The 18,109-nt window shown below is 46.5% G+C and overlaps 3 protein-coding genes across 3 annotated transcripts; all 3 read right to left on the bottom strand.

Annotated features, from left to right (window-relative positions):
- Positions 1–4,420: 4,420 nt before the first annotated feature.
- LACBIDRAFT_327666 (uncharacterized protein) lies at positions 4,421–6,482 on the bottom strand (the record flags this gene model as incomplete). The annotated part of the gene is made up of 14 exons (XM_001881480.1): positions 4,421–4,470; positions 4,576–4,734; positions 4,841–5,027; positions 5,053–5,077; positions 5,321–5,397; positions 5,520–5,534; positions 5,678–5,740; positions 5,794–5,830; positions 5,904–5,919; positions 5,987–6,019; positions 6,065–6,080; positions 6,148–6,172; positions 6,226–6,286; positions 6,377–6,482. The coding sequence occupies 14 exons, from the start codon at positions 6,480–6,482 to the stop codon at positions 4,421–4,423; spliced, it is 870 nt and encodes a 289-aa protein (XP_001881515.1).
- A 5,014-nt stretch (positions 6,483–11,496) lies between these two features.
- On the bottom strand, positions 11,497–16,399 carry LACBIDRAFT_294487 (ABC domain-containing protein). The gene is made up of 10 exons (XM_001881479.1): positions 15,983–16,399; positions 15,816–15,919; positions 15,545–15,566; positions 15,411–15,414; positions 15,178–15,339; positions 14,936–15,102; positions 12,601–14,218; positions 12,543–12,561; positions 11,760–12,398; positions 11,497–11,636 (listed from the first exon to the last, which is right to left on the bottom strand). Exons 1-10 carry the CDS (start codon positions 16,077–16,079, stop codon positions 11,577–11,579), a joined length of 2,892 nt encoding a protein of 963 aa, XP_001881514.1. The 5' UTR covers positions 16,080–16,399; the 3' UTR covers positions 11,497–11,576.
- A 411-nt stretch (positions 16,400–16,810) lies between these two features.
- On the bottom strand, positions 16,811–17,496 carry LACBIDRAFT_298197 (uncharacterized protein). The gene is made up of 3 exons (XM_001881478.1): positions 17,270–17,496; positions 16,948–17,211; positions 16,811–16,887 (listed from the first exon to the last, which is right to left on the bottom strand). The coding sequence occupies exons 1-2, from the start codon at positions 17,488–17,490 to the stop codon at positions 17,007–17,009; spliced, it is 426 nt and encodes a 141-aa protein (XP_001881513.1). The 5' UTR covers positions 17,491–17,496; the 3' UTR covers positions 16,811–16,887; positions 16,948–17,006.
- Positions 17,497–18,109: the final 613 nt, after the last annotated feature.

Raw genomic sequence — 18,109 nt, 5'->3', positions numbered from 1 at the left:
CAAAATATCATCGATAATGGCTCCGAGAGCCACACGTTCTAGGCTCGAGACCAACCGTTCTGGTGGCGGAAAAAAAAATATGTGATGTGTGTGCTTTTTCAATGAGCCCTCCCAGAAACATGGTAACCATTCTTTTTACAGGCAATAGTTCAGACCAAATTTCAGCAAAGAACCTCATTAAAATGTTAACCATGCATTATCTGTATTTTGATGAGCCTCACTACAGATGTGGCTCTTAAAATTTTGTCTTTTATTCTCGAGATGTAGTCTATTTAATACATCTGAAAAGGTTTCCTCGATCGCGGAAACACCTTTCGATGCCGCAATCGGGACTTCACTATCCGCTATCGTTGGGGTCGCATTCGAGGATCCCGTTCTCGAGGGAAAAGTGGGAGCCGCAATAGCGGTTTCCACCTTCGGGATGCGCGGTTTCCTCAATCGGGATCACCTCGCTCGAACAGATGAGGGGGTCAGACAGGGACTGAATGGAGAGGGGGGCTGAGGTGCAAACAACCCAGTTGGGTGTTCAGGGATGCCCGGGGGCAAGAGTAGACCGTTGTTCACAGAGAGAAGGAGGGGAGACAGGGATCAGAGGGGAACGGGGAGAGAGCGGAAAAAACAGATTCATTTGTGTGACGCTATCTATCCTATCGAGGACTCCGCGAACGCGGATCGCCGGAGAGAGGTTACCAGCCGCGTGACGGAGGTGACGGCGCGCGCCAAAAGGGAGGGTTGCCAGCGCTCACGTGACGTAACCCGGGTCACGTAACCAGGCGTGATACACAAAAATAGACCAACACGTTCACAATGTCAGCAGCAACTTCTTGCAAGCACTTCAAACTCTGTCAGGTGTCCAAACCAAACATTCCCTCACAGCCGTGGCAAAACTGGGGGTCTTGTGGCCTCCGGGCGCTCTCCTTTCCTTCCTTCCCTCATCCTGAACCTCTCCATCGGTATCTCATTCTCAACATGAGCTTTGCGGGCGCTTACAACTTTGTTGCTAGCAACAACACATTCAATGATGTGAGTGGACCGTTCACAAAAGGTACCCATCAAATAAGCTGATGAATCTCTTGCAGATCAACATCCACAACAACTATGGCAATAGGACTACATTAAAAGGCGTCATTCCCCTTCCGCCAAATCCGAGCATTCAGTTCACGGGTCGCACAGAAGTCATTGCCAAGCTCAAGCAGCATTTTTTCAGTGCAGATGACTCAGCTCACAAAAGGAAGTCATTTCTGTTGTATGGAATGGGGGGTATTGGAAAGACTCAGATTTGTTTGAAGTTTGTTGAGGAAATGTCTGACTGGTGAGTATCATCAAAGAGCTAGAGTCAACCCTCATTTCTGAAATTTCAAATGCCTTCAGTTTCTCTTTTGTTTTCTGGATTGATGCCTCCTCAATTGGCACCATCACACAAGGACTAAAGGGTATCTGTAATCTTCCTGCAGCTCAGTCTTGGGGACTAGATGGCTCACCTGAATCGGCTCTTCACTGGATTGGCTCACTGAGCCAGAACTATATAATGGTCTTTGACAATGCAGATGTTCTATTACCCTCTGAGCTGGAGGATTATCTTCCATCTGGAAGGGGGGGAAATCTCTTGATAACTAGTCGTGACTTCAACATGAGGACTCTGACTTCACCTGAAAATTCTCTTGAAGTAACTGAGATGGAGGAGAATGATGCTATTGAGTTACTTCTAAAAGCCAGTTACTTGGATACATCAGCAATGGAGTTTCGAGCTGAAGCTTCTAAGATTGTGAACAAGTTCTCATGCCTTCCGCTTGCTATTGATTCAGCTGGTGCTTACATTGCATCTGGGGCCACCACTATTGGAGACTATCTTGCAAAGTATTCAGAGCACCGAAAAACATTATTATCACATTCTGAATTTACTGGAGCTTCTAAGTATAAGAGAAGTGTCTATAGAACTTGGGAATTATCATATGAAGAAATTCAGAAGAGGGCTGAGTCTGATGATCCTCATAGAGTCAATGCAGCCAATAGTGCAATGCTTCTGCTCAATTTATTTCCTTTCTTTCATTATGAGGGAATCACTGAAGAAATATTTTCCTATGCTGCACTTCAAGGAGGTCAAAAAGCCTCTCACCCTGAATTGCCACTTGCCAGTTCTATGCTGGATCGGAGCCTACTTCCTCTCAAAGAAACAGGTGCTTGGGATAACTTTGTCTTTAGAGAGGGAATTCGAGTATTACTATCATTCTCCTTGATCAAAAAGGGCCCATCTGATTGTGTGTATGCCATGCATCCACTTGTCCATACCTGGGGCAGAGACAGGATATACTTAAATGAGAGGAAACAATGCTGCTTAACAGCATATGTTACTTTGGCTTGTTCACTAACATGGAATGGAGGACAGCCATATGATTTCCAGAGGGCCTTGGTAACACATATAAGAGCAAACATGGAGCAGTCCAGATCAGAAAATAATGAGAATGGTGTCAGTTACCTGGATGATGCTTGTGAAAAGTTTGGGAAGCTTTTGCATAATCAAGGGTACTTCAAGGAGGCAGAAACCTTGAAAAATAAAGTTCTAGATACAAGAAACAGAATTCTTGGAATTGAACACCCAGATACAATCAGAGCCATGGGAAATCTAGTAGAAACATATAATAGCCTAGGAAAATATGCAGAAGCAGAGATGCTGCTGATGCAAGTTCTGAGTGTGATAAACAGAATTTGTGGGATGGAACACCCAAACACAATTAGAGCCATGGGAAATCTAGCAGTAACAAATCAATACCTGGGAAGATACACAGAGGCAGAGAAGCTGCAGATCCAAGTTCTAAATCTAATGAGCAAAAGTTTTGGGGCAGAACATCCAGAAAGAATTAAAGCCACGGCAAATCTAGGAGTAACATATGTAAACTTGGGAAAATACACAGATGCAGCAAAGCTGGAGATGCAAGTTCTGGATGCAAGGACCAGAATTCTTGGTGTGGAACACCGAGACACAATCATAGCTAAGGCAAATCTAGCAGCAACATATCAAAACTTGGGAAAATATACAGAGGCAGAGAAGCTGGATATCCAAGTCCTGGATGCAAGAAAAAGGATTCTTGGAGTGGAACACCCTGATACAATCAAAGCCATGGCAGATCTTGCAACTACATATCGATGCCTGGGAAAATACATAGAGGGAGAGAAGCTGGAGACGCAAGTTCTGGAAACAAGAATAAGAATTCTTGGAGTGGAACACCCAGCCACAATTGATGCCATGGCAAATCTAGCAGCTGCATATCAAACCTTGGGAAAATACACAGAGTCAGAAAAGCTGGAGCTTCAAGTTTTGGATGCAAGGAACAGAATTCTTGGAGTGGAACACCCAGACACCATCACAGCTATGGCAAATCTTGCACTTACATATCATTGCCTGGAAAAATACATAGAGGCAGAGAAGCTGCTCATGCAAGTTTTGGATGCAAGAAATAAAATTCTTGGAGTGGAACATCCAAACACAATCACAACCATGGCAAATCTAACAGCAACATATAGGAAGTTGGGAAAACTTACAGAGGCAGAGAAGCTGGATATTGAAGTTCTAGATGCAAGGACCAGAATTCTAGGAGCAGATCACCCAGACACAATTAATGCTATGGCAAATCTAGCAGCAACATATGGACACTTGGGAAAATACACAGAGGCAGAGAAGCTGCAGATCCAAGTTCTGGATGCAAGAAAAATCATTCTTGGAGCAGAACACCCCCATACTATTCTAGCTATGGAAAACTTAACTGCCACTCTTTTACATTCAGGAAAGTGTGCTATTGTGCATGTCCTTGTTTAGTTCTATTGCTCCCATCCTTTTCCATGTCTAAAGTCCTTTTAACATTCTTTTGTAGCCTTGTTTTGTACTATTGCCCCTGCACTGCTGTCTACTTTTTGTTCCTTTAATGTTGTACTTGGCCTTGTTTAGTATTATCGCTCCTGAACTCCTTCCTCATCTACATTCATTTTGCTCATGTTGTGTCTGGCCTTGTTTAGTACTAGTGCTCCCATGCTCTTTCCCTGTCTATTTTTTATTCCTTTGAGTTTGTGCTTGGCCTTGTTTCAGGGACTGTCATGGATACACCTTGGTATTATATTAAGATAAAGAGCATTTATAACTGACCAAATTGGCTAAGCATGACATTTTATGATGGTTCAGTTACTTGTCAGGTTACTTGCACTTCAGAGAAGGCACAACAAGGAGTTTGTGAGATTAGAGTAGATGGGCAATGCACAGTAAGTACTGGTGCTTAGTTTATACAACAAAAATAAAGAAATTGGCAGAAGTTTATGATAAGGTTATATGTAGGGTAAAATCACTTAACTTTGCCTTTCTCCATGTCATCAATCAAGCTCTCAAGCAGCACATGGCCATGGTATTTGTGTGATGCCCATGCTGCCTGTTTCACGGTGAGTACTTTTGAGTAAGTGTTAATAAAGCAGCAGGAACAGGTCCTGAACATGGTAAGAGCAAGTAATTGTGAGTGCAGTGAGCAATCATTGACCAAGTCTGACATTGGGGGTAAATTTCAAGCCAATGACTTTGAACAATCTACTCACCACCAGACTGTGAAACAAGAGCCAAATGGAGGATGGAGATCTCACTAAAGTGCTTGTAGCTCATCTGCAAAGCCTTGGTCTGTATATCAAAGCCTATGATGTTGTAAACTTCCTTGACTGTCCCAAAATTCATGCCAAAGATGGGCTCAAGAAATCCATCTGTGAGTGAACTACATGTAAATGGATGCAAAAGATGGGGTCCATGTGCCCCCCCAAATGAAGTAATGTCCATGTTGCTTCAACAATGAGTCATCAGGAAAATCACTTCTTTCCTGAAGGTGTCCAGGAGTGTCCAGGGTAGACCCTGGATACCCAGAGGCTGTCATGGAACTCAGGGCATCAGGTTGCCCCCAGGAACAGGTTCCTTTTTTTGATTTCCCAGGAGCAACCTGAGGTTGTCCTGAGATGTGCTGAGGTTGTCCTAGGGTGGCCTGAGCTGTCCCTAGAGAGCCCTGAAGCAAACCTTATGCTACTTACTGGGCCTTCAATTTTCCTCACCACACTATATTCAAATATATATAATGGATATTGAAATGTATTTAGTCAGTGTACAATAACATTCTTGTCCCTTGTATTACTTGGATTTCCCCAACTTGGCTGCCCTACATGAATGTTAGTCGACCCTCTCCCATCAATGTTGCTTCATCACATGAAAGTCGTTTCTTGCGGTCTAGGGGGTTTGTCATGAATTCTGTGGAAAGCTACATGAGTGGCAACAATATCTATGAAGTTGTAGATGACTTACCATTGTTCACACAGCTCTTGTTGATGTGTCAACCTTGGTTGACAGTCCCCCCAACCACTATACCACTTGAAACCCTCCTGCAATGCTCAAGGCCATGGGTGATGTTGCAGTATTGACAGAACTGTGAACCCGAATGTTGGGGAAGTTCTGGGCACAAAAGTAGGTCAAGCCTTCATGAACAATGACTGCACTGACTTACCAGCAAGTCAAGACCCTGCAGCATCATTGCAAGCAACACACTGTCCTGCTGCCTGCCCATCGTCATGCTGTGTCCAATGGCAATGCCACATTCTCACTCTCACCATCTTGTATGCTGTCCAAACCATGAAGTAGTGTTGTTTCAGATCCCCTACTCACAAATGTAGGCTGTCCCTCTCCTGTGAATGTTGATTCATTGGCATAGAAATTGGTTCTTGCAGTCTAGGGGGTTTGGCATGAGTTGTTTGGAAAGTTATGTGAGCAGGATGACTTACCTGGTGTCCAAACAGCTGTTCTAATGTGCCACCCATCCTTCATGAGCCAATCATCATCCTCTGAGATCCAGAGCATATGGGCAAGAAAGTGAAGATACAAACCAACTTACCTCCATGGGAACTCAACTGTTTCATAAACGGTTTTGTGGAGTTTGTTCATGGAGTGTGTAGGTATCAGAACAAGTCCACACACATGTGAAACGAACCACAGGGGGGTACTGAGCAGCTGGTGAGCATAAGGGCAAAAATGCGAACATAAAAACAAACTTACCTCCATGGGAACTCAACTGTTTTGTAAACAGTTTTGTAGAGTGTGTTCACAGAGTGCGTAGGTATTGGAAAGAGCCCACACACATGAGAAACAGAGCAGAGGAAGGTACTGAACAGTTGGTGAGCATATGGGCAAACAAGCGAAGTTATGAACCTACTTACCTCAATGAGAACTCAACCATTTCATAAACGGTTTTGTGGAGTGTGTTCATGGAATGCATAGCTATCAGAACGAGCCCACACACATAAAAAATGGAGCAGAGGAAGGTACTGAATCATATGGGCAAAAAAGCGAAAATACAAATGAACTTACCTCCATGAGACTTTTTGTTCTTCATTTGTTGGCTGGTCATGGTGGCAGGGTGGTGGTGTGTAGTTGTTTGCATTAGGCATTGTGTTGTGGTTGCAACAGGCAGCATTATTGGGTCATGGTGGTAGTAGTAGTGACAATTGAAGTTGTCTAAGTTCAAAAATGTGAGTTGAACATGTCACATGACATCCCATGACCATGCTGACTTCCATCAATTCACTCTTACACTTTCTAAGGCAGCTCATAGCTATAACTTCACAAGTTTTGCACCTTTTAGCCTCTATGTAGGCTTGTTTTAATTACTTTATTTACGTGAATTCAACCCACCTTATGGTGTTAAAAAATTTAGAGTACCTCAGAAACTGTAGCATGAACTAGTTGGCCTGTAGTACACCCCCATTTGTTCAAAATGCTGATGGCATCTGGAGTGAATCTCTGCTTGACAGGTTTCTGATGTAGCTGCATTCGGCATGACTGGCAGGTTTGTCAGAGCTTTAGCCGTAAACATCAGCTCCAGCAGCGCAACATCTGGCTCACAGGTTTTCCATTCTCCTCTGTATAACCTGTGGTGCCAATTTTATTTGAGTGCTGAATTGTAATGTTCAAGAGAAAATTCATAATAAGAGAGTAAATAAAGTATCTAATGAGTCCTTCTAAATGCTCACAAGTGAAAAAAAGCAAGGATTTCGCGGATTTCAACCTTAGCAAGAAATTAACGAGAGAGATGAAAATCACCACGTTGTTTAAACTCCGCACCATATTTGGTCATTTCCGACTTCAACCACAACCAAACACAATGTTCTCTCCTTCACCACAACCACCGTGACCATCTCTCCTCAGAGTCCCCTTGCCCATCTACCTGCTTGCCCCTTTGTTATCATTATGTTGCCTTGTTTCCACTCTGTACTGTCCCCCCCTGTTGTTTCCTCCTTTGTGCCTGTCCACTTCCCATGCGCCTGTGCGCGCTCATTACTGTCTTGTCGCTTTCCTGGGCTTTTGTCGGCGCCCAATACCCCACTTGTATTTTATTTCTCTGTAGACTTGACTTGACAACATTTCCTAATGAGGACCGCTCACTCTTTTTTGATATATAGGTTTCACTTTCAGGTGGCAGCAACAGACAATGTGTAAGCCAGTCGGTCCATCATCACATCGACATCTTTTCACCCACTTCCGTTTTAATGCCTCGCCAAGCCGCACTGCATCCCACCCCAGCCATTACGCTACCGCTTCCGCTCCAGTTTTCTCGAGACTCCCCTTCGACGTGCCCATTTCGCTGTTGCATTTCGGAGGACATTGATAGGGATGGGCTTGAGGGTGTTGTTGGGAACAGAAGCAGGAATGGCTGGCAAATGGCCACTACAGAAGGATGTCACTGTTTTTATGATACCATGTTTTTTGTTGTTGTGTTATGAATATATGCCATATTTTATGCTCCTCCTTGCACTGCATAAGAACTGAACACATCAACCTGAACAGCCATACTTAGAATGAATGTTGAGAATTGTGGCTCATAGGGAATTAACGTAGGCTGGGGCAGCTGTCCTCCCAGCTGATCCCCAGCTATTGGTGACAGGTCACCCCAACATCGATCTGGAGACACACTGGTATTAGCTGGATGTGTATGTTGTGAGAATATTGGATCAATGTTTGTCCCAGATGGGCAAAGGTACTAATCATGTTTCAACTTCCAGGTCCCACACACATTTTTTCAATTTGGCGGTGTAGAGATGTAACACATATTATATCATTATGGGTTCTGCTCCGCTTCATGTGATTTTAGGCTTGCCGGAAATGCACAAATTGGAGCTTTAAAACAGGTCTAAGAGCCCCTAATATTTCGATGTTTAAGGTGACCTCTGATGACATTTACCATTTTTAGGCAGATTCTTTGCCAGTAATTGGTCCATAGCCCTGCGAGTTTTGAACTAAATGCTATGTATATAGACGTGTTGGAAGCAACTTTAATGCCGCTTTCCAGTGCCAAAAAGAACACAAAAGACAAGTAAGTTTTGCAAAGGATACTTCATCTTCTTTGTTGTTGCAACTTTTGTAGGTCAATCAATCTCTGGACAGTGGTGTAGTTTCTTCTTGTTTCAGCCTTATTTTGATCATAATGAATCATATACAATAAGGAATGTTCTTTCTATTGAAATCTAGTATACTAGTAGTTTCAGGTTATCTCAGGACAGTTCAGGTTGCCCCAGGACCAACCCAGGACATCCTCATGGTGATGCCTTGTGACACCCTGGGAAAAAGCTTACAAACATGTTTGTCCCAGGAAAAAAGTGATTTTCCTGATGGTCAACATTGTCATCAATTTCATCAATGAGATGGCACATCATGGGTTCCCTCTCAGTCAGACACAGCTGAAGGAACATGTCAATGACATATGCAGTGCGTGCCTTGGTGCTTCCTTTCCCATCAAAGGTGTCAGAGAGAATTGGACTTACCGCTTTTCCAAAAAGTATTCTGAACAGATCAAGATCTCACATTCCCAACCACTAGAAGCCAGACGAGGATGCACAACAAATCTGCACAACAATGAGGTGTGGTGGAAACCTCTTGGGGAGACCATCACAAAATACAAGATCAAAGAGAACACATATGCAACCAACGAAGTTGGAATACAGACCCAGGGAGGTGGTGAGTGTGAGTATGTTTTCGGCCCCTGTACAAAAGCCACACCCTAACAGCAGTGCTCTGGAATGTGTGAAAATATTACCACCATCGTTACAATCTGTGTGGATGGCACAAGCTCGCCTCCACATGGTCATAGTCATCTGCTATATTGTGCATGGGTCACATGTCTATCAAGGTCTTGATGTGGTCATGTTTGCTGTGCTGAAACACTATCTTGGTGTGGAGCACAATGCACTGCTTCATACAACTGGGAATGTGATCGACAAGGGAAAATTTCTCCAGGTGATATCTAAGGCCTACATTACCACTCTGACGCCAGAACTCATCAAGACTGCTTTCTGCAAGACCGGCATCTGGCCATTCAATCCTGATGTCATTACTGCTGATATGCTTGCACCAAGCAAGGAGACATCCATCCAGAGCCACCTTCCTGTCCCTACTTCCTCTCAGCCTGTCCAGATTCTTGCCACCATGTTGAGGGACCTTCAAATTGTGGGATATACTCTAGATACCAATGCTGATGTTATCTCAGGGGGTCAGCAGGCCAGGCTGTCATCCACACAAAATGAAACAACAGTAAATTCCACATGCACATGTCATTCAACCAAAACCACCACTCACCTCAAAATACTTGAAGGAGCTGTTGCTGCCCTCAAAAAGACCAACCTTGCCTTCATCACCACTCCCACTCCCACTACTGCTGCTGATCCCATGCCTACCACTACCACCTGTACTGTCCAGAAAAATTCCATTCCCATCAACAATGCAGCAGCAGCATTGGCTATCATGCTCATTACAGCAAACAAGCTGCTTCTCCTGGCAGCACTCCAGGAATCACAAAGCCAGAACCTTCGCACTGAGGTCCACACATTCAAGCTCCAGGCCTCCAACATCCTCAACAAAGCCTATGTGAAGTGGCTCTGTGCAAAACTGGCAGCACAAGAAGAGAAGCACAATAAGAAGAAGACCATAAAGCTGGTCAGTGATGGTCTGGCTCAGCTTTTGAGTGGGGACAAGTTCTACAAGCTAGCACAGCAGAAAGAGAAGAAGATGCATGAGGTCACAAGGGAGAAGGAGAGGAAGGATGGCAGAGTGTTGTACAAGGCAGCTGTTGAGGAATGGGAGGTTGTCAAACAGGAGCAAAAGGATGCCAAGGCCCCCACCACTGCCAATCTCAAGAAGGCCATCAAAGCATGGGAGAAGAAATGGGATGCTGCAAAGGCGAAGGGAATGCACTTCACCAAAGGGGGGTCCAGCCCTGAAAGCCACCCCAAAACCAAAGTTAAAGGACTTTCTGGATGCCATAGCTGAGGTTCAAGAACCTGAGAGCAGTGGTGATGATGCTGGCAAGGGGGGAAGTACAAGTGTGAGTGGCAGTGATGGAATGGAGACAACAACAACTGAATGGGCTAGGCCAGGCCCTGTGCCATTGACCCATAATTCCAGTTTCACCTCAGCCACCTCCAATTCCTTTGCCCTGCTCTCAAATCTTGCTCATTTCTTTTAAAATCACTCTCATATGGTAGCTGAGATACACATTGACACTGTTGTACCTTTTTGTTTGTGAAATTCTATTTATTCCTTTCATCACATGATTTCTATGATTTGGGTGTAACATTGGCATGTGCATAACTGTATATATGGAAGCTTGTTCACATGCCTGGTTGCAGCTGTATTGACATTACAAAAAAAATCAACATGATATATTAAATTAAAATTGTGCTCCCCCCTTGCTAATTCTTCAAGAAGAAGTGAAGATAATATATGGGAAGACAATTTCAAAGAAAGACATTTGAGTTGGTAGTAGTAACACTGCAAAAAAAAGATGGTGGGTAGTAAATTGACAGTGTTGATAATTGAATAGGTGGGATTAGAATTTAATGATAAAATGACAAAGGATTGGTATTTTTTTGCCTCAGCCTCTACCTCACTCATTTGGGATGGATAGAAGCAAGAGAGAAGGTACAACTTACAACTTACAATGGGTTGGCATGGCACACATCGGTCATGGTGCTAGCACTTGTCTATCATCTGGAATGCCTATTCTTGCTCCTTCCCCTTCACTTAGAGTGATTTTTTCTTGATTTTTTCATGGAACTCTTGAAGTTGCAGAGAATGAGAGATGAAGGGGAGCGGTGTTGCCAGTAGGAGTATTTTAGTCGATTTGATTGAACGAGGATGGTAGAAATTGTCCGAAGAGAGAGAATGTGGTTTCCCAAACTGATTCAACTATTTTCCAAAGCAAGGACGTGCCTGGAGATTCGGACGAAGGTGAATGCAGTACTGATGCCATTTTGATAAGCCGTCTCAAGCCGCATCGTGCGAGATTCCCTAGTATTGGTGCTCATGCTGTGGGAACAACGGTCGGGATCGGAGGATCTGACGCCTCTTGTCTGAAGACGTTTGAAAACTATCTTCAGTTCCTTACGGGAAGGTATCCAATGACCGACGAAAGCGTGAAAGCGTGAAGGGGCCTGAGGGATATTTAATGTGCCCATTGGAAATGAAAAAAGCAAATTGACATTCTACCTCTGGGCGGGTTCGCAGGTTAAAATCCGCTCTATAAACAACGATAACTGGGATGGGAGAAGAGATAGTAGTACATGAACTTGAGCTTGGGCTATAATCAGGATAATCGAAAAAGACAAAAAAAATGGGAGAGGACAGATAAGCCCCCCGACAAGCACTAGGCATCCTCCTCATCCGCCAACACATACAACCGATCCAAATCAACCTCGCTCACCGACATCCTCTTCCCCCGCTCATCCCTAGCCCTACGCCGATCCCGAAACTCCTGCCTATCCCGATACTCCTCATCCGTCAACGAGCTAACATCACTCGTCGTCCGCGGACTCTCAGCAGGAGACGAATCACCCACCCTCACCCTCTTGTTGTTATTCCCACACCCACCCCGACCAGCATCCTCATCAGCATCATCCAACTCCTCACTACTCCTCTTCCTCAACTTCAATTTCACCGAATCCTCGCCCTGAGCATACCTCTCCCCCTTCCTAGCCCTCTTCGGGGGCGTCCCTCCCCTAAGCCGGTGGTCCACCTCCGCGTCCTCTAGCTCATCAGAAGACCGTTTGCGCGATGGCCGCACTTCCACGTCAGAAGGCGGCGTATAACTACACCTTTCCAATTCGTCCGAATAGTCTTCTTCATACTCCTCCTCTTCTTCTTCTTCTTCTTCCTCCTCCTCCTCCCGTCGCTCATACCCAACCTCCTCCTCACCCTCCCCATCCACATCAAGCGAGATCTCCAACGGGTGCCCTCGATCCCCGCCTGGGAGTACCACAGAATCCACAGCCGCACGCGTCTTTGGCTCGACGACTTGTTGGGATGGAACAACTGTAGGTGGGACATTATTACCCCCAGCCGCCTGGGCATTGGCCAATAGAGCTGCTCGTTCACAGATTCTGCATCTGCAGTGATACAATGGAGCGCAGGCCTCTCTCCAGATCTAATAGAGAGCCCTTGTCAATCAAAAAAAAAAAAAAAGACGACAGAAAAATGTAAAACTCACAGCCCTGAACGCTTCCAAACTATAATGAGGCATATTCGCAGTCGTCACGGGGACATACGGTATCGGCCTCAACAAACGTGGAGGATTAAGAACAGGAGACACGGGTATGATCATCGGGCGCAAATAATCCTCCTTCTTCTCGACCTCAACCCCCTCATCGCTGAGCGGAGGAGGCGAAGGGGTCGTCTGGAGCGTCGTAGCCGACAACACAGGGCTCGTCGCACTCGACGAACTATCAGATGCAGACTTGATGCTGCTGCTTCCACTACTACTCCCCGAGTCGTCTTCCCTCCTGCGTTTGAGGAGGGCATCTTCCCTCGCGCGTTGTACCCGTTTGCGTCGTTTCACAGCATCATCACTTCGCCGGCGCTCAGCCCAATCAACGCCGTCGAACCATACTCCTTCTTCCTCTCTGACGATGCGAAGGACCTCCTCCATATTCATCCGCGCAGCTCTTACAGCAGGATCTTCTCGCCGCCCTTCTGAAGCAGCGCATTCCATGACTAATCGACGGACGACGTTTTTGAGCACTGGAAGAAGCACTACACGCATCTGCCGCTGGTGGGCAACGTAGGCTTGTTCGCAGAGCGAGTATGATGGCGGAATTTCGGCGGTGAAGGTAGATCTTTTGGGATGTTCCTCCTCCACTTCTTCGGCTTCATCAGTGGTCAACACTGCACTGCCGCTGGAGGCATTCGATAATGAGCGTTCGCGGGTCCATGGACAGGGATGTATGGCTGGCACAACCGCGGGCTGGCCAGGAACAGAGTATTGATACCAGATGTCAGCAGGACTGAACCAATAGCCATCCAATATCCTCGCTCGAGCCCAATCACCCAACGCAAGGTCTCGCACTCCGCTCTCCTCAGTCAGTTGCATAAGCTCCGGATCATCCTCATCATCTTCCTCCTCCTCCTCTTCCTCCTCAGCCACATCCAAACTCCCATAATCCCCATCCCTTCCATACCCCACAGCACCACCCCCCCTCGCAAGCCTAGCAGCAGCCAAAGCCTGCTGGAGCATATCTCCAAGGCGCGTATTCCTTCGTAGCCACCACTTCTCTTTTGCGAGACTAATCACATCAGCGATGGAGCCTTCCGCCAAATCGAGGAAACCGTCGACGCATTGTCTCGTTTCCCAATCATCGCTGACCATCTCGTTGCCTCCGATGGCCTCTCGGTCCCTTGGGTTGTCGCAAACACGGCGCCAGAGCCATTCTTGCCTACAGATTTTGCATGTCGCATCGACATGGGGCCATGTCTCCTCATCCTCGTTTTCGATACACGCGATGGTCAGCTCGCCAGCGGTATGGGAAGAGACCACGCCGGCAGTTTCAAAGAGGGGAGCTTCGCGTAGACAAAGACCGCAAAAGGCATTGCGCCGGCGGTCGTGGTCGCGACAGATGTTAATGGGGCCTAGGAAAGGTGAATGGATGACGCGTTTGGCGGTGGTGAGGCCTTGATGGGTGGCAGGTGAGTTGATGCGGCATACGAGGCAGCTGCAATTGATGATATTGCGGAAATGGCGCCAGAATGAGAGACGGATGGGTGGTGGAGGGCCGGCGGACGAGTTTGTATGGTGTAAATTTGATTTTGGATACACGATAATGTGCTGCAAGAGGGAATCGGCTGGGTCGATGAGTGCAACGGCTTGTTGCCAAAAATGATGACCTTCGACTGTTAATTGTTGTCAGTATGAAAAGTCGAAACTGGGCAAGATGAGAATATGAAAAACAATGTCGCAGCAATGCATTCTCTGCGGCCCGGCTGACGGGTAAGGTTTCACCACCCGATAGTTACGAGCGCTAATAACAGCTTCGATCGTGACATTCCACAGCATTCGATATGCAAAGAAACGCAGCAAAAAAGAAGAAAAGTTGTATGAAAAATAGAAACTCGGTGGCATGAAAATATAAAAACAACGTCGCAGCCTGGCTGACGCGTAGGGGTTCACCACCCGAGAGTTACGAGCGCTAAGAAGAGCTTCAATCGTGACTCGGGTCCATAGCATTCGATATGCAAGGAAACGCAGCAAAAAAAGAAGAAAAATCGAAACACGGTGGCATGAAAATATAAAAACACTGTCGCAGCAATGAACTCTGCGGCCCGGCTGACGCGCTCAGAACGCCGTAAGAGTCCACTGCCCGGTAGTCACGAGCGCTAACGAGAACTTCGATCGTGACTTGGGTCTACAGCATTCGATATGCAAGGAAACAGAAATGAAAAATCAAAATGTCGCAGCTATGCGGCCTGCCTGACGCGGTCAGAATGCCGTAAGGGTTCACTGCCCGATAGTTACGAGCGCTAATGAGAGCCGATCGTGACTTGGGTCCACAGGATTCGGTGCACGAGGAAACGCAGGAGGAAAGAAGAAGAATGAACAAATCGACTCACGAGCTTGATGCCACTGAGGGCATATACTCATAAAATTGATTTCGAGGTCCCCGGCGTCGCGTAGAGCGGTGTAGACCATCCTCGGCTGCCAATATTCGCGCGCGTCCCAAGTTTGTGGAGTATACCCCGTCGCAGCCGACTTCCATAGGTAAAAGGTAGCGATATGTCTGCAATACAACGACGATCAGCACACGCGTGTGGCGCAACAAGCCGGTAATCTCTAGAACTTGAATCGTACTGACCTGACGATTTCCTCTGGGAGCTGTGGCCAGGATCTGTGGGTGACTTTGCCCTTGTAGACACCCTGGTGGGTGGTGCTCGCGGTCTCCATTTGTGGTCGACGTTGACGATAAGGGTCTTGCTCGACGGTGAGCACGGTGGTCAGTGCGCAGATATTCGTTCGGCTGTGAGGTCACGAACGGGGAGAATTCGTCACACAAACAAGACCCCTTCGATTATCAATATTCACACGCACGGACCTAGTGCAATACAATAGCAGAATAATGGCTCATCTTGGCAGGTGGCTTCCAGCCATGCTTATATTTATCTATCACTATTACGCAGAGATCGCTTGTGCTCTTGTGGGCCGTTACAAGCCTTGTAACTTACCGAAGAACAACAAACCCCTATTCTACCGGAATATGACAATAACAGCCTCCTTTCCTCCAGGTAGAAAACTACGATAGCTCAAGAGCCCCCTTTTGTCCCCACCGGCGAGTACAGCGCACAGTCCTGCCCTTCGTCACCTCTTAAGTACTAACTGTACTATTTTACAGTCATGTCTAACTTCTTCCCTCATTCACACTCAACCCACATACACCACTTCAACTATGTGCATACGCACCAACTCCAGGTACGACGAGGACACACCAATGCTCACCTCATCACGTCCCCGAACACGCATAAGTCGCAGCTCCAAGAGGCGCGTGCTCTCAAAGACGAAACCACGTCCGACCTCATCATCTTCCTCACGTCGACCTCCCTCTATATCTGAATACGTCCTTGACCCCGCCAACTTTTTCGCAATCCAAAGAGTCCCCCTTCAACCCTCCCAACCTCCTGTTCCTATGAGTACCCTAGTCGACCCATTAGACGGCATCACATACGACACCATCCTCGCATCCAGCATGAAGAGCTTTTCCATGACTTCATCTGACACTGAAGAAGAAGTCGCGGAATTTGATATGATGGCTGCGCCGCCTAATACGCCTTTAGGAGATCATGGCCACTCTTCCCTCGCCAGTGCCAGCGTTGCGATCATCCAGTCGATGTCAACGTCAAACGGAACTTGATCTCAATCTCCAACTTTCCTCGCGTGCTACTCTGATAGACTACGATTTAGATCGCTTCGGTCATGATTTGCGGACATACCTTATTGCTATGCCATTACTTATGCTTGTAATTAATATGTGTCCATCACTCTGTTTAAATTAAATTCCAGGGCCTGCAGGTGGTTTAATACTCGACGATCTTACAGATAATGTAAAATATGTAAATATGTACAACGATGACGAGAGTCAAGAGTACTATGAGGTACTATGGTGCCGTTTCAGTCCCAAACACGACCACCGGACGTCTGAACAAGATTGCATACTAAAACATGGTCTCATGGATTTGAAGCGACCTCTCAAGCGACAAGAAGATCTTCAAGTACGCAAAGTTTTTTTGGATGCGAAAGGAAATTTAAACTTGAAGGTGCCAGTTCATACCTGCCTCAACTTCTACGCCTCGATATCTCAGGCTGTCGCCAAGAGGAAAACAACGGCACGAGAAATACGGCAGCCACACGAACGAGAGGTCTCCCGAAGAAGGGGTTGAAATGCGAGGTTGACTTGGGTGTTTGAGTGGAGGTCGCGCCATGCGTTGGCCATGCGATGACACTAAGCACGAAATTTTATTCAACTACAATAAGCTTTACTTACAATCTTACACTGAGCAAACGTTCTCTTTCTCTAATCAAGAGTCATCAATTCAATTTTACACCAACCTCAACGACAGAAAACACTTCTCACCGGTACAATTTAAATTCTTACACCGTCAGTACTCACAATCCCAATATCCAATTATCCAATTATCCTCGATACGACTCCGGCGGCGTAACATTCTGCATCTTTATTCCCTGCGGCGTAGTGACCATAATCGGGTACGGGTTCCTCGGGTCCGTCGAGATATCAATCCGATAGCCACGCGGAAGGAACATATTGAAACCCTCAAGTAGTGCAGGTTTCCCGTAGAACAACGTCCCCAGGCGTTCGATCACGCCCGCACAATCGATTCTAACGCGTTCAATACATAGATGTGGCAATGAAGGCAAAGAAAAGAGAGAGAACGAACCTTAAAACCCTAAACTCCCGCATAGTATCCAAAAACTGACAATACACCTCCGGCTTATCTAGGAACTCCAACTTGACGGTGTCGAGATAGGTCATTGCGTCGCTCATGTCGAGTGGGCCATCTGAGCCACCGAGGTCAGACCAGGGAAGACCTCCGAGGGTATTTAGAGCGTAATTTGGCGGGGAGGAAGTTGAGGCTGAGGTATTTGAGGTTCGTGGCATGGATTCGGAAGGGGTATTGCTGGGAGGGAAGGTAGAGAGGGTTTGGGTGGCCCACCGTGACTGAGATCCATATCTAGATCACGTGGAAACATGCACCACACGCTGCCACGCGTGACGCAACAAGAACTCTTTCGGTATCGACTTTGTGGTCCTGGATGAACGAAGATGTTTCATGGAACTGAAGATGGCGGCGCTACTTCAATTTCCACGTTGCCGCCCCATCTTTTTACAGCAGCGCAGCTCATCCGGGGACCAATATAGCGCGACAGTGTAAAAGGGCATTCCGTCTATGGTATTCGAGGTTCGTGGCAGGGAACGGGTATTACTGAGACTCAGAGGAAGAAAGGCAGAGGCTTTGTCGTGGGTGGCCACTGATCCAAGAAGTTCGGGCTCTTCCAGTATTGACTTTGTGGTCCTGGATGGCGCCTCTTTGACGGGGAAGCTTTTCCATCTCTTCACAGCAGCACATTGGTGCTATGAAGAGCGTGGCGACGACGCGAACCACGAAACCGACGCTCAGATATCTTTTTTTTTTTTGTTGGGCTGTTGATTGAGAACGAAGAGAACAAGGAAGAAAAGATGCCGGAGGAGTTGGATGAGATGGTTTTGAAGTCTGATC

The sequence above is a fragment of the Laccaria bicolor genome, genomic scaffold (assembly GCF_000143565.1).
Source record: "Laccaria bicolor S238N-H82 LACBIscaffold_13 genomic scaffold, whole genome shotgun sequence".
NCBI lineage: Eukaryota > Fungi > Basidiomycota > Agaricomycetes > Agaricales > Hydnangiaceae > Laccaria > Laccaria bicolor.
This window is presented reverse-complemented; position numbering and strand designations above follow the sequence as displayed.

Bases quoted from the DNA above. Each gene is read 5' to 3' on its own strand.
- LACBIDRAFT_294487 (XM_001881479.1), bottom strand. From the start codon at position 16,079: ATGGAAAAGCTCTTCATGCTGGATGCGAGGATGGTGTCGTATGTGATG. The intron at 15,920-15,982 runs GTTGAAGGGGGA...ATTCAGATATAG, and splicing joins AGGAACAGGAGGTTGGGAGG to AGGGAGGTCGACGTGAGGAA. The intron at 15,103-15,177 runs GTCAGTACGATT...GTTGTATTGCAG, and splicing joins CTCCCAGAGGAAATCGTCAG to ACATATCGCTACCTTTTACC.
- LACBIDRAFT_298197 (XM_001881478.1), bottom strand. From the start codon at position 17,490: ATGCCACGAACCTCAAATACCTCAGCCTCAACTTCCTCCCCGCCAAAT. The intron at 17,212-17,269 runs GTTCGTTCTCTC...TGAACGCGTTAG, and splicing joins CGGGAGTTTAGGGTTTTAAG to AATCGATTGTGCGGGCGTGA.